The 15,353-nt window shown below is 46.2% G+C and overlaps 1 protein-coding gene across 6 annotated transcripts in view; it reads left to right on the top strand.

The window, feature by feature from the left end:
* The window catches only part of ARHGEF33 (Rho guanine nucleotide exchange factor 33), a 33,719-nt gene that overhangs the window by 9,184 nt on the left and 9,182 nt on the right, over nucleotides 1-15,353 (top strand). For 2 of the 6 annotated variants that reach the window (XM_017818799.1, XM_017818800.1), the window contains exons 2-13: nucleotides 640-689; nucleotides 5,048-5,152; nucleotides 6,070-6,234; nucleotides 7,816-7,937; nucleotides 8,826-8,968; nucleotides 9,386-9,445; nucleotides 10,646-10,858; nucleotides 11,487-11,616; nucleotides 12,325-12,457; nucleotides 13,255-13,338; nucleotides 14,222-14,305; nucleotides 15,073-15,221. In XM_017818799.1, the coding sequence (XP_017674288.1) occupies nucleotides 5,126-5,152; nucleotides 6,070-6,234; nucleotides 7,816-7,937; nucleotides 8,826-8,968; nucleotides 9,386-9,445; nucleotides 10,646-10,858; nucleotides 11,487-11,616; nucleotides 12,325-12,457; nucleotides 13,255-13,338; nucleotides 14,222-14,305; nucleotides 15,073-15,221 (1,310 nt within the window). In that variant the 5' untranslated portion in view covers nucleotides 640-689; nucleotides 5,048-5,125. Of the gene's footprint in view, nucleotides 1-639; nucleotides 690-4,570; nucleotides 4,630-5,047; nucleotides 5,153-6,069; nucleotides 6,235-7,815; nucleotides 7,938-8,825; nucleotides 8,969-9,385; nucleotides 9,446-10,645; nucleotides 10,859-11,486; nucleotides 11,617-12,324; nucleotides 12,458-13,254; nucleotides 13,339-14,221; nucleotides 14,306-15,072; nucleotides 15,222-15,353 lie in introns of all 6 variants that reach the window. The other 4 variants (XM_017818803.1, XM_017818797.1, XM_017818798.1 and 1 more) reach the window with 3 other exon arrangements.

The following is a 15,353-nucleotide window of genomic DNA, read 5'->3' as shown; positions in this document are numbered from 1 at the left end:
TCTCCTCCATGAGCTAGATCTGTTTCAGAAATGTTAAGTCTATGTCCATTGTACAAGATCAGGTGAGATCACAATGCCACAAAACCCCAGGAATGATGAAACTGATGAAAAGGTGTATTTTTTTGGTGTTAGAAGAGACATGATTACTGCTTGGAATGCATTGTGACAAAATATAACTTAGGGCTTAAAAGATACAGATCAGGTCAGCCTTTTGTGGAGATAATAGAAATATGTACAAATATAGTAGAGGATAAAATTTACTATTTCAGAAGAGAAACGTATCAGTAATGCTTTAGGACAAAAAACCTGTTACTTAAGGCTGGTACACAGAACTAAACTTCACAGGGAGCATTTTAGTCCTAATTGCACATACAGGCTTTCTCGCTTCTTTGCATGGATCCGCTTTGGCCAGACAGGACAGCAAATAAGGTGAATTTAATGTCTGATTTAGGTGAGTTATTCCTGGTTTATAATTGCAGTTTATTTTACAAACGATATGGTGTTCAGATCTCCTAAAGTGAGACTTGAGTCCTTTAAAACTGATTTGTTCCTCAAGAGGGACTTCAAACCCTCTGTTCCAGTTATTTATAGCAACCATTATAAGTCATTTTAATTGACTAAAGTTCTTTATTCCCACAGGAGGGACTGAAAGTGTGCCTGTGACTACCCCTGCAACACAGATTTCCCAGGTAAAGATGAGCAAAATGCCCTAAATAACTCCATGAGTTTAAAGAGTTACTAATATATAAACAGTAGTTAAAAAGCTAAATTAAGTGGAAGGAAAAAATATAGGCACTTATGAGGAACATGGCAACTCAAATGTGCACACTGCATGAGTAAATATACATATCACATCTTGGGCCACATCTTGAAAGACCCTTCAGTAAAATTTCTCTGCTCACAACCAGTTGTGTTTAGACAGGTGATTTATGAGCTCAGATAATTAACCAGCTGGCATCATTAGCACCAATTAGAGAATGTCAATTCACTGGGCTGGAGGGAGATTTCATGGCTGAGCTTTGAGCTTTCAGCAAACCTGATGAACTGTCCTAGGAACAAGGATCTGTTGATTGACATGGGGCAGGGGTGTCTTCTGCAGAAGGGGCCCAAGTCTTCTATGGGGCTTTGGGTTATCCTGGCAGCCTCACAGCATCTCAGACCATGGGGTGCTCTTGCCTGATAATCCAGATCAGCCAGAGTGTTGAGTCTTTCTGCATGTCTTTGCCTGGTTTCCCAGCCAGGAGCTTGGAAACCCTGTCTTGGAGTCAACATTGGCTCAGGATGATCAGGTCCTCCAGAGCTCTGTGGCCGCTCTTTGTGTTGACATTCTTGCTGCAATGAGACACCACAGATGCAACAAGGTTGTCGGCACCACAGCCCAGGGAGTGTCCTTCCTGTAAGACACAGTTTCAGTGTTTCCACATGAAATGTTTCCTACGCATTTCCAGTCTGCAGGAAATGCAACAGAGTTTTAAGCACTTTAAATCCCTGGTCTGGTTCAATATGAAACTGAAATATGAAAGAGGAAACACACCCCTGAACTGGAAATTCAGGCTATTTGAGACCTCCCTTGTCACCACTGCAACACTAATGCCTGTAACCGCTTGTAAGTGCACTGTGACAAGTGGACAAGAAACTGCTTTCCATGAACCAGTACTTATCTCATCCTCTTTTCCCATCCAGGCAGCTCCAAGCAGGAGCTGTGACTGGGTTGCTGAAGGGCCCAGCACAGTGGATCCAATGCATGTGGAAGAGTGTGCTGGAAACATCACGCACACATGTTGGTTTCCAGCTGACATGTGGGTACCCTGATGAATCCTGAAATGAAAGTTACCAGCTAATTCTTCCCTTCTGCTTCAGCAAAGGCCCTATGGACAATGGGCAGATGTGGAACAAGAGCTGATAAGTGCTTGCAGCCCCCTTTAAGCACCTTCATCGTTCTCTTCTGTCCTTACCTTGCTGCTCTGCCTATATTCCTACCATCCTTGCCTAGGAATATAAATACCGGATATACTCCTAGGGCTGGTTCTTTACCACTGTAAATCACTGCAGCTCTGCTGCTTTCCTGCTATGAGGCATTGCAAGCCTTCCTGGTGCTTGGCTGTAGAAGTGCTGCCCTTAAACACAGGAGTTAGTAGCTGTTCTAGAAATTGGTTGTTCCCTGGTAAAAGAATGCATCATATAACTCAGAAAAATCAGATCCAGGGTTTGTGGGAAACGTTGGATTTTGTGCCAGATTGGTTTCAAGCAGTGTCCTCAGGCAGCCCTCTTTTGAGTGACACAATGTGTATTGACTCCTTCAGATCAGCCCCAGCAGATGTGCGAAGGGATGGGCAGTAGATAAGCTGGGGGAAGTAACAGAGAGTACTCCTTCATGACCACAGAAGGCTTTGCTCTTTTCAAGGATATATTTATAACAGCAGAATTATCCCTGTACAGTATTTCTTTATCACAAGTCTGTTTCTACTGGTTTTGACAGGCTTCAGCTCAAGGTCCCTGACAGCAGGCCCTTTTTCTAGTGTAAGGACCTTAGGCAGCTGCCAAGGTTGGCAGATGCAAACAGCCACCCCTTTGGGGACAGAGTCCTGGACAGCCTGGTTAGTGCTGGGGGAGATCTGTGGGGACACAGCTACTCATAGAAGCAAGGGTTCCCTCTCATCCTCTCAGTGGCAGCCAGGGCAGTGAACCCAGCTCACCAAGGCTCTGCTGCCTTCTTTCCATCCCAGTCCTTCCTTCCATAAGCCATCCCCATCTCCTGGCCACAACCATCTTCCCTGGGCTGAACACAGTTTTAGGCTGCAAGGATGGTCACGACCTTTTGCAAATGTCTCAAATTGCTGGCACTCACCAAGAGAGAAAGGGGGAGGCTCTGCATCTTTGCTGCCTTTGGTCCTGGAAGCAGCATCAGTCCTGTCCACCCTTTGTGCACAGTACAGCACGTGAGACAAAGGCAGAGGCTCAGCAAAGGAGATTTCACAGCCATTTTATGGATATAAATTTTATAATGTCTCACTGCATTGCTTTGTGAGGTTTGAGGGCTGCACTCCAAAGGCAGATGGGAGCTGAAATGTGTATCTGATACTAAATTATCTAGATGCCTAAATGCTTTTTTTGAACAGTTCTTGGATGGTTTCTAAGGAATCCCTATGCAGATTCATTAATCCTCTAGGCATCAGTTAGTTCAACATAAGTTGTTAAGGTGTGTTCCATAAATTCCACAACTTAAGTGTTAAGGTGGGTATTTATTGCCATGAATAGGTGAGCCAGGGCAACACAGAACAGTTAAACTGTTGCTGTATTAAAAAAATATGTCTTTTTTGCTATGTGTTGCACTTAGAAACTTTAGAAACACAGAATTGTCTTGACTTTCCAGAGGGTCACAAACCTGTGAAATATCTCCCTGGTCCTGCAGGCATAATCGCTTGGGCAAGACATAAGCATGAGCTGATACTTCAGTGGCTTCCATCTGTTGTAACAGCTTATGGGATTTAAAGGATGGCTTTCTACAGCTTGTTTTCAGAAATGAACTCAAACTAAAATCCACAGCTACACTGCGCTTGGCAAGAGTTCAAAGATAACATGCTGTTCATATACCATTCCACTTCATTTTGGATCAACCCTGCATCCAATGCCACAAGACTGTTTGTGATTCCTTTCTGTGCTCTGAGCAGGGAGTTCTCAGGGTTTCAGCACTTCATGTTCAGTCATACAAGGCCTGTGGCTGATTGGTGTTGTTGGCTGCATTCATTCATCAAGTGGCAACAAAAAGAATGCATTTCAGTGTCTGAAATAGCCACTGCAGGCTGCATAGGGCTGAGAAAGGATATATCGGGCAGGACAGACCCAGGCTGGGGTCTGGAGCACTGAGAAGGACACACAGAGAAACTAAGCTAGCACTGTGACTGCAAAAGCAGAGACTGGACAACAGTGAATCCCAAACTAACAGCTGTCTTAGGAGCAGAGGATATTTTGTCCAGCCTCTAGTCCAAATCTTTCATCCTGTTGGCTGAACTCTGCTTTCATAGAGTGTTTCAGTGCACATGGACACCAAAGTCTCTGCAGTGGTCCAATTTTGCTGACTTTTGCTGATGCCTTGCAGTTTTTTACTGTGAAACCTCTAGATCAGCAGTGAATGCCATCACCATACCCTTCACAAAGGATCTGTCTAGTTTACCCCCTTTCTGGAAGCATCTGAGGAGGAGATGGCAAGGCTTGTTGGCAGAAACATTTAATTTTGGGCTTATTCTCCCCAGACATTGTTATCTCCAGGGCCAGCTCCAGGACTGGTCCACTGCTAGCAAGACTTGAGGCTGTGACATCTCCATCGTAGCATAGGATAGAACAGAATAGCATATTTCAGTTGGAAGGGACAGATCTGACGAATCAGCCCTTCTCACTTGGAGGACAGCATGTGACGCCCAGCCCTAATGCAGGCGAGGCAGACAGACTGTGCCTTGGCCATGTCAGCTTAGGGTGGAAGTGTATCGAGCAGCTGTGAGCAGGGGATGGGAATATTAACATTTTGCACAGCTGCAGCACTTTATAACCATCCCCCTCCCTGCTTTTCCAGGCATGTATGTTAGGATGTCTGACGATGCCATGACCATCTGGACTGAGACATTAGAAGCGGTACGGTCACTGCCTGCCCTAGCAGCCATGGCCCCAAGCAGGGGGGCTTCAGGCTACACTCAGAGGTCATAGGGTATCACTGTGGCCAGGAGGGGTGGGGGAAGGGGTTGAACCAAGTGGTCTGGAGCTCCAGCTGGCTTGGGGAGTCAGGGTTGTCAGCCCGAGGAGGGAAGATTTCCTCAGCCTCCTGGTCCCCTCTGCCCTGTTCCGGTTCCTCTCAGTCCTGCTACTTCTACCCAGGCAGCTCTGGAAACGTGTGTCCAGCCAGATCAGACTGGGAACTGTGGGGTAAGCGATGGGGTAGAAATGGGGATGTCAGGTAGACATCCTCTGTAAAGACACTGCCAGTCTTGATCAGAGGAGGATGGTGCATGCCATTGCCCCGAGGTATCGGAAGCCATCTCTGCTCCATTTACAGGACTCAAGCGCCTGAGTTCCCCGGGGTGGCTGTCCGCTTACCACCAGTGCTCCAGTTTTGGACTCAGTTTATAACCAGATGTTAGGCCGAATTTCTGTTGTAAAGGTAAAAACTACTGGCACCGAAGCGCCTTGGGCCGCGACCTCGCTGTGGGCTTTGTGCAGGCAGAGCGAGCGCCTCTCTCACAGCAGTGGGGGCAGAGTTCAGGGTCACCAGCCCGAACTGCTCCCACAGAGTGTGTCCCCGCTTAGCCCTCTGCAAGCTGCCTTCCTCCCTCACTGCCCACCTCCACACCTGCCTTGTCTGCTTGCTATGCCAGCCTGGCTTGCCCTGCTCCATCTCCTGCTTCACCCAGCTATCAACTGGCTGCCTCCAGCTTAGGTGGTGAGCTCTTTCAGCAGTGCTAGGACCTCTAGGGACAGAAAATAGGGAGAGTGGGCACAGCATCACTGTATGCCAGGGGAAAACCTCCCATTCCCTCCCTGGCATGAGTTAGAGCTGCCTCCTTCCATGGAAAGGGCCTGCTGACAAAGGACAGAGCTTCTCCACAGCCCATGGAGAGCGAGGGGTTAGACCTGTCTGGGGAGAGTGCCAGCCCCACAAGCATGTGGGGGAGGAGGACTTGCTCAAAAACAGACACATTCTTGATTTCTCAGCTGCTTTGGAGACTAATAATCTGGCTGCTGTTATTGCAAACCTTCTTGGCATGTTTCAGACTGTCCTCTCCTTCTATAGAATGACAGGCTGCAAACCACCAGGAACCCTGAAAAAACTCGTAGCCTAAAACAGGCATACTGATTGCCCAATACAAACACCTCCTACGCTGTACTGAGGCTGCAGCAGGGGCCAAACCTCCCCCCATGTTTCCCAGCCATGACAGGAGGAGGAGAAAGAGGACAGCACCTTACAGGATGGGTTACACCCAGCCTTCGTGCCACTCTGAGCCACAGGTGACCCTTGGGGACACAACCACCTGCACCTGGGCAGAGGGACTGAACCCACCGTGTTTGTGGTTGCTCTAGTTGCAGGCATTGGCCTCTGAGTTGAAGGCAGGTTTCACAGAAGCAATGCAGGAGCTGTCACGAATCCAGCATGGCGAATATGCCCTGGAAGAGAAGGTCAAGAGCTGCCGCTGTGCCATGGAAGAGAAAGTGGCTGAGATGAAGAATTCCCTCAACACGTTCAAGGTAGGAGTGTGACCTGCGGGGAGGCTGCACATGTGTCACATTAGCTTGTGTGGCACAGGGAAGCGTTCCCCTGCCTCCATCAATACTTCCTGCTTGCAAAGAAAATGAGCAGGCAATTGTTTTGGATGGAGCTAGGGTACTTCCTTTGGCTTTGGGTCTCCCCTGACAGCTCCAACCTAAAAGTAACCCATACTCTGGCCTGTTTAGCCTTCATTGTCCATGAGGCAGTGCTGTGAGTTACCTGGGCACGAGCAACCCTTGCTCTGGGCTGCACATACAGTGGGCATATGGCCTGTCCACAGGCTGCCCCGTACCTCTCCCTGGGGCAGGTCTGCACTTCCTGCAGGAACCAATGCCATGGGGAGCAGTGAATTAACACAAAACCCAAAAGCCTTTTGAAGTTGCATTCCCACATGGCTGGGAGGAAGTGCTGCCTAGTTTGATCTGGCCCAAGAGGATAAAGACAAAGGACTGGAGAGAGAGCCTAGCAAGAAGGCTTGATGTACACTTTAAACCAGCCAGCATCTCCATGCGGAGACTGGATGATTGCGTGTGAAGAGGCAGGCAGAGGAACTCTTTTATTGTTTTAACTGCAAATTTTCCCCAAGGGGTTTTGCTGAGTCAATAATACCTTGTGAAGTTAAAGAGGGCTGCTTACTGGAAAAGCCCATGACTGATCCTGTGACTAGGGAGACAGATGGCACCAGGGAAAAGGAGCCCTTGGTGCCAGATGAGAAAGGGAGATAACAAGAAGTGTAAAGACGCATGGGAGAAGTCTCAGAGCAACCAGAGGCAGGGCTATCCAGGACATTGTTATAGGGGGAAAGAGGATTTAAAAATCCAGATACAAGGAATTATGCAAGAAACAGGAGGGGCAAAGGCTACTCTCCCTCTGCCTCATGCCCATATTGACTTTTCTAATGCTGAGCTCCCAGTGAAGCTATCTCCTTGCTTGGGGAAAATACTTTCGTTTACAAGGAACTCTTGAGTCTCTCTCCTCCATCCCACTGCTCACATTCATGAAACTTTATGCATCAGAGCTCTGCATCTAAGTAAGGCTTGGTTGAAACTGCCTGAGGGAGGACGTGCTGACAGGGAGGTAACAAAGGGCCTCATTTCCTTAGGAAACCAGGCTAAAAATGCAGATCCAAGGCCTGACTGGCAAAAGCTTATATATATGAGTGCTCACACTGGGATCTGAACCAAGTGCAACATGTGAATACCCATGCTGGAAAACTGCAGAGGGAAGTGTGCTTCCTAAGGTCCACCTCCAAATGCCAGTAAAAGGCGGGAGTCCTCCCAGTGCTTTCAGCTGGTGGTGGATGAAGCCCCAAGTGTCCATCTCCCACCAGTGCCTTAATCATGTGACATCACGCTGGGTTAGGTGAATTGTCTGTAGAATTAAGGATTGCCATGTTGTGCATAGCATGTGTGACACACACTGGACTTGCAAAGGAAGAGCGTCTAATCACACAGCCACTCTCACAGCACCCTGAAGCATCTTCAGTGCACACCAGCCAGCATTCAAAGCATAAGGCTGATGGGCACCCTAGGAATGCTGTGCTTTTGCCTGTTTCTCAGGAGGAGCTCAGCGATGCCAAGTCAATGATTGAAGAAATCAGTGCCAAGCAGGAGGAAATGCAACAGAAAATTGAGCAGCTGCAGCAAGAAAAGCGGCGGGAATCACGGAAAATGAAAGCTAAGTAAGAGCCCAAAGTCCAGGGTTCTGAACATGCTAATTACCATTTTGTTAATTTCTGTATAGCTTAATTTCTTAATATTTTCCTGGCTGGACATGTGTATCAACCCTGATTATAAACAGAAATGCTAGCCTTCAGTTCACCCCAGGCTTTTAGACATCTACCCCACGGAGCAAACACAGTAGAAAAACGCTATCACCACACTGTGATTCCAACAGCAAAATAGCCCTCAGCAGCTGTCAGGGAAACCAGGGTCCTGTGGAACACACAAACATGTTGGGGCAGGAATACTGTTGAAAGTCAGAAACCTCCACCATCAGAAGGTATTACTAAGTCACCCCCATCCAGACAATAGTACTGCAGTTTCCCCTTCCGAGCTTGGTGGATTCAGTGGGCTCCTGATAGTGCAGTCATGATCTGCTTTTCTATCACCAGCGTTTTCTCCTCTGAGCAGAGTCACACAGAAGCATGTTTGCACACTGCTGGGCCACACTGTTGCTGTGATGGAGCAGACAAGTTGTCCAGCTTGGCCCTAATTAGCCTCCTGAAAACAGTTTTGATCATGAGTCTATACAGTGTTTGCCTTGATGCAAACACTTTGCAAATCTAGGCTAGCCCCTTAGCTAATTAAGCTATTTAATTAGATGAAATATGCTCTGCAGAAGAACAGATTTGAAATAACCTTCTCCTATAGCCAGTGGAAGTTATTTCCGGAACATTGTTCATGAACTGCCAATTCCATCAAAGCCAACTCCTTTCCTGGTCTCTGCTAGAGTTGTCCTACTTCTAACTCTGTGGTTGTACTTACAGTAATGTTTGCCATAACTGTAGCATAGGAACTCCACCTGTAGCATTCATACTTCTCATCTGTCTTGTTCTTTATTTGTACAGAAGAGCACAGAAAGATGATCATGGGTCGCAGACAGTACCAACACCTCTCCAGGGCAGCCCATTTCGATCCATTAACCTCCCAGAACCTGTGCTGATTAATGAAGATTTTACAAGTCTTTTACACAACGTGACTTATGAAAAAGGTAAGAAATAGAATAGGCAAATGCAGTGCCTTTCTCAGAAAAAAAATTCAGAAAAAGATCACTAAGTATTCCTCAGGTGCCAGCAGCACAAAAAGAGAGGTGCTCCCCTCAGCAGCACTGCTCTTGGATCTGTGCATACATCTCAGCACAGTGTCTCAGGATAGCAGCCTTGGTGCTGGCCTGGATTCAGGAGATGTTGCTTTGTGAACAGTCCCAAAAGCTCTCGCTTGCCTCCTCCAAGGAAAGGGATGCAGACTGGATCTTTGTTCCTATAGTGCTAGTGGCGCAGAGACAGAATCAAATAGTTTCCACAGCAAAACTGTGAAAGACTGGAGGGTTTAACCATACTGACAGGGCTTAGCAGGAGGAAGCCTGCTCTACAGCTGTCTTGTTAAATTCACCTTTGTTCTTCAACAGTGTCTGACACCAGGATCATGCCAATGGGAGAAGGAGGTGTGAAAGTCATAGCAGGTCCAGGTACGAAAATATTAAACTGTCAAAAAAGAGCAGGACAATGATTCAATTAGAGTGCTTGCTTTACTGCATTGAAGAAAGGCTTTCAGGGAACACATTTCACAGGGATGTCTTTCAATCTGCCACATACCTCCATTTTCATACTTGCAGCTGAGATGTGAGGACAAACCTGTGTCCCTGAAGTGTCCAATACCTGATGGTCAATGCCAAGGATTGATGTTTGGCAGGGAAAGTCTTTCTGCTGTTGATTTCTCAGATTCTAAGTGCCTTTGCAGAAAGCAAGAATAGAGGCTTACTGATGTGAGAAAGAATAATGAGAGCACCATTTTGCTACTTGGTAAGAGATGGTCTTGCAGTGACAACACCCCAGTAGAATTGGTGAGCTGTTTATTCACCCACCAGCTTCCAGATTCCTTGTTAGACACATCTGAACAGAGGAGTTCTCCTGACATAAATAAAAATTGGTCAGAAGTAAGAGTAGGGGTATAGTAAGTGGACATTATGGATCCTGGCCAGCCAAAGGACACATGAGAACAACCATTAGATGTTTGCAGTGTGCAGTAGCAGCACTCACTGTCTGGATGGCTCTTTTGCTTAAATCCACTTTAAAAAGAAGAGATAACAAAAGCTATGGAAAATGGTTCATTGCAACCCAAATTCAAAATATTTGCATTAGAGCAATTCCAACCAATTGGTTCTAATGCACCTGTACCCTTCCCTTCCTTCTCTGTGATTCAATAACCTCAGACTATCAGTCCTACTGCTGTTGTGCAGCTACACCACACTAACAAAAATGTTAAGAGCTATGATAGTTTACACACATTGAGAATGGCATTTAAATCCAAATTATAACAATGCATTCTACAATACCTGCCAATAAGCGTCATATTATCAAGTCCTGAAGCGTACCAAAACCCTGAAGGGCAACCATACTTGAAACATATGTTTTCTTCTTCTCTAACATATGTCTGACTTTGCACCTTATTTGGCCTGAAAATAAATGTTGGAAGAGCATGAACCTTGTTCTGCCAAAGTGCCACCAACTGCACTTCCTTTGTAAATTAACAGCCCCTGTGAAGCACAAAGAACGCTTCAAACTCTCCTTCTGGTACTTCCACTGGATGAAAACACAGGTTAGCTCCCAGCTGTAGCATACTCTGTCTACTGACATACCAGAGTCCATATCCCTGTTTGTTGTTGCAGGAGCAGCTATGGAGACAGATGACAGCCTCAAACCTTCCTTGGCAACAGAAGGGCAGTCAAAAATGCATCTGCCATCAACAGTATGGAAGCAGCCCAAGGACACCAAGGACTGGGGAGATGAATACATTTCCAAAGAGCAACCGGAGAGAGGGAAAGACATGGGCCAAAGCAGATACAGCTCAGCAGACATCATATGTGAACCCTCTTTGGCTGGTAAGGACTAGAAAACTGGCTAGAGGGGCTCAAAGCTGTATCCATGTCTGGTGTGAGCTGGTTGGTAACCAGCATCTATGAAGGGAGATACACAGGCCAGTTTATCCTGCTAGGGGGGAATGTCTCAGGGCCTCACACCCCAAGACCTCTGGCCTTTGAATTTGTTGGTCTATGTGACTGGGAGGAGTCACTCTGTACCCAGGACAGCCATTCTCCTTTCCAAGATCTAGAGTACTGATGATATTGTGGCAGTGTAGTTGCTTAAGTGGGTGAAAAATACATTCTCATTCTGCAGGAAATTGGAGGGGAAACCCTGATATGAGTTGTTTTGCCTTTGATTGCTTGTTTTGTTATTCTTAGAAAAATTTGGTATTCATAGGGGAAAACACATTTGCTTTGGAGCTTTCTTAGCATGACTAGTGGCTCTAGTTGTGTCTGGGGCATGCTGTAGCATCAGGCTGGAATTTTACATTTTGGGGAAAGAAGACACACAGAGAGACAAGACATTGATATAACTTTTAAAGAGTTTCTCCTTTCATGATTCAATGTCAGTTCACCAGTCTAACGTGAAGCTGTCCCTGAGGTCAGTACTTCCTTATTTTTAAACTTAACTATTATCTTCTGGAAGCCAAAAGGCAGAACATCGCCTTGGAGCTGCTGGAATCAGAAAGGAAGTATGTCATCAATCTTTCCCTAATCCTGAAGATCAAGGCCACGTTGCAAGGGCCAGATGTGAAAAGAAGCACCAAAGAGAGAAGGTATTTGATTTAGTGTGCTCTCTCTCTTTTGGGGGGTTTTATTCAGTCAATATTCTTTTTGCATCATCCTCTCACACATTTTTCTTTCATCCACAGAGATATCTTTGAACCCTTAGTTTATTTCTAGTTGAAAATTGGAGGCATTGGAAGGTTTTTGCAGCGACTAAAGACTTTCCTACCTGTCCTTGCATTTTGTCCATCATCTTCATTCTGATTCTGGATGAAACCAACATGAAATGGCAGAAATGCAGTAGTATATTTTGACCAATTCTGCATCAATGGATTGTCTTGTTAAAGGGCCTGACAAATGAGACAACACACAAAGCTGGGGAGCTCTCAGTGGGAAGGCTCAGGGCCTGCTTCATTAGCCACAGCAGCACTGCCTTGGGCTTTTTAGTTCTGCAAATTCTGGTCAGCTACAGAATGCACTGGAAAGTCAGTTTAGGAAGCCTTCAGAACACTGTATTAATAACCAGCTGGAAAGAGTACTTGCATGTACATAGCAGCCAAAACAGGACCTCCTGATGCAGCCAGGACTCCAACAAAAGTAGTTAATAATACCTGTGCTATAGCAGCAATAATATGTGTAGCTAATAATACATGTGCAAGACTGTGCTGACCAAACATGAATGGTTCACTTCAGCGGTACAGGCTTATTAGGACTGAGTTTTTGCTCTGTGTAACCAGTCTGAAATCGTCTCCCTTCAGTTTTTTCCCCAACTCTCTGCGGTTCCTGGTCCAGCAGCATGTGGATTTACTTCACGCTCTGCAGGAGCGAGTCCTGAGCTGGCCACGACAAGGGATCCTAGGAGACATCTTCCTGAAGTTAACAAATGATGAGGTATGTTAAAGACCTCTCCGGACTCCTCTGTTATGATGTTGTGTTGATGGCACACAGATGGGCCAAAACATCTTGCAACAGAGGGGCTGTGCTGTGAAGCTGTGGCTCAGGGAAAGGCCTTTCAGCAAGCCTCCTTTGAGCAGAGTCCTGGTGCATGGTACCCCCTTTGCTGTAGTATTTGATTGTTCAGGGAGCCCCTGTGCCAGACACACCTGTGGGCCTGCAGCCTCATAGCACAGCTCTATAATCAGTGCATGAGACCTAGATTTGGTTGCAGGAGCCACGGATGAGCCTTGACAGCTTGAATATCTGTATTCCCACTAAGAGTGTGAAAAGGGAGCGTTTCTGATACTCCCCTTCCCCAGTACACTTTGCTCAGAGTTACAACAAGCAGGTGGGCAGGCCTCTTACGCTGTATGGTTTGTTGGATCTGCTTCTCAGGGTGAGGGTCTGCCCTGGTGAGCAGTGGGACCTCTCCAGCAAAAATGTGTAAAAACTCATCTGATGCTTTATAAATTTTTTAGAGTCTTAAATAAGAAAAGCTTCCTGCTGCCCAGCCTCTCTTCCCTTCCCCACTGTTGTAAAGCTTCACACACTGTGCTCAACAGCTGAACACATTCTATAAAACGGCCTTTCGTGAGAAGTTCCGAGCCCCGAAAGAGTCACACAGCAGCTCTCCTGCACTGATGACCTTCCAGGAGTGATGGTGGGGAATCAACAGTTTCTCATTCTGGCTGGTTCTACGACCAAAAATCTCTCTTAAGTTTCTTTGTTCTTTTCTCTTTTTCTTTTGTAAGAATAATTTTCTGGACTACTATGTTGCTTACCTGAGGGACCTGCCAGAATGCATCTCTCTGATCCACGTGGTGATCCTGAAGGAGGTAAACTTCCTGCCTACTTCAAAGACATCTAATGGCAACATGCAAGCCTGGATCTTTTCCCATTATGCCTGCCCATGATAGGACTCTTCTGCTAATCCACTTGTTCTGTTGCCAAATGCCAGTTTCCTGAAAGTTGCCATGGCTGACACACACCTACAAAAGGCAGCTTTAACATTGTGTGTAACCCAACCTATTTTTCTGCTGGGACATGAAACAGTGTCTCAGATTAAGCCTCCCAAAAGCTTGCCTATGCATGTGCTATCCAGATCTTTTCCAAACAGTGTCTCCTGGAAAATGGAGGACTCATCCAAACAGAGAGATCAAGAGTGAGGCTGTAAGTGCTTTATAGATAAGAGTCTTCACTGTTCAGCTTCAGGCGTTTGGCCTCACACACTTGATTCTTGGTCTAAACTAGGAAAGTTAAATGTAAAGGTAGTTTTAAAGTGCAATAACTAAACCACACTAGCTTGCTTTCACGACATTTTAATTTAGAAGTCAATCTCATCTTGTTCAATTCATTTGGGCCTCAGCTAAGAACTTCATTCTGAACAACAGTGTATACCTGGCATTTCACTGAAACTTAACTAGTGCCCCTCAAACATACACCCCTGCTTAATTAGGCTGAGAGTCCCTCATAAATAATCTCCACCCTAAACAATTTCATCCTAGTATTTCTGGTGGAAGGAGTTGCAACTGTCCCTTCCATAGGCAAGATGAAGATGTGTCACAGTGTGCTGTCACACACAACTGCCACTTGACTGGTGTGCTCCTATGAACTCTTAAAACTACTTACAGCACAACTACTCATTAAACCACAGAACCATTTGGAAGCAGACATGTTTTATGGGTGGGAAAGACTCTTAAGTTGCTTTCTCTATTTCAGGTAGAAGAAGAAATCAAGTCTGATCTCTACATTCTGTTCTTCCATATAGTCCAGCGAATCCCTGAATACCTTATTCATCTACAGGTAAGGCCCCAGGATGGCAACTGTCTTGTTGAACTCTTATCACAGCAGATGACTTTTAATTCAGAGCCGGTATTTGAGCCTATACAGGTACAGGGCTTCTGGCAAACCCAGTCGGCTCTTTGAAAAAAAAAAAAGTTGAAAGGGAAAGCCAGCTAGAAATAGCTCAATTTTCATAATTTTCACCTGGAGCTCGCTTATTTTTGCCAGTTTCTTCATTTGACCTGATAGAACAAGCTTTTGTCCTCTGGGAAGGCAAAAAGTCTGCTGCCTGCTGCTCTGGGAGAATGGGAGGACAGAGATGGGACACATCTCCTGTGAGCTCCAACCTAACAGCTATGCTCTTTGCTGAGTGCTCCACATGTGTGTTAGCTGAGAGACTGAGAGGGCTCCTAGGGCCCAACAATCTTTCCTACAGAGAGATGGCTGATAAAAAGAGTTCTGGTTCACAGAATTGTACTGAAACATTTCAGGCAAGGCAAATGACACAGAAAGCAGGCCCCATAAAGCCAAGACATTGGTTTATTTATCCAAAGCTAAGCTCAACCAGTGCATCACCCACACATTCCACGTGGTTACTTGTGCATTTCCACTGGAGTAGCAGGAGGCAGGCCCCATCCAAGTCCCTCAGAAACTGATGCTGCCTAGAAAAGCTCCCAAAGGGCAGTGCCTTGTGCACTCCAGAGCACTAATCCATGGTTCCAGTAGCACCTTCTACCAAGAAAGGGTTAGGACACCCTCCAAACAGCCTGCTCTCCTCTGTGCCTCAGAATGTCCTGAAGTTCACGGAGCAAGAGCATCCTGACTATTACCTGCTGCTGGTGTGTGTGCAGCGCCTCCGGGTTTTCATCTCACACTATAGTCTCCTCTTCCAATGCAATGAAGACCTGCTGATACAGAAGAGGAAAAAGCTGAAGAAGTAAGCACATCATCAGCTTATACTCCCTATCATGAGGGAGGGGAGGTGTGAGGGAATCCAGGCAGCAGGGGGTTTAGGCCCAGGCAAGATCAACAGGCACATTGCTCTGTTGAAATAAAACAGATCCTTTGT

Source organism: Lepidothrix coronata, unplaced genomic scaffold, assembly GCF_001604755.1.
Source record: "Lepidothrix coronata isolate B3197 unplaced genomic scaffold, Lepidothrix_coronata-1.0 Scaffold71, whole genome shotgun sequence".
Taxonomy (NCBI): domain Eukaryota; kingdom Metazoa; phylum Chordata; class Aves; order Passeriformes; family Pipridae; genus Lepidothrix; species Lepidothrix coronata.
The sequence above is the reverse complement of the archived record's forward strand: the minus strand, read 5'-3'. Positions and strand labels throughout refer to the sequence as shown.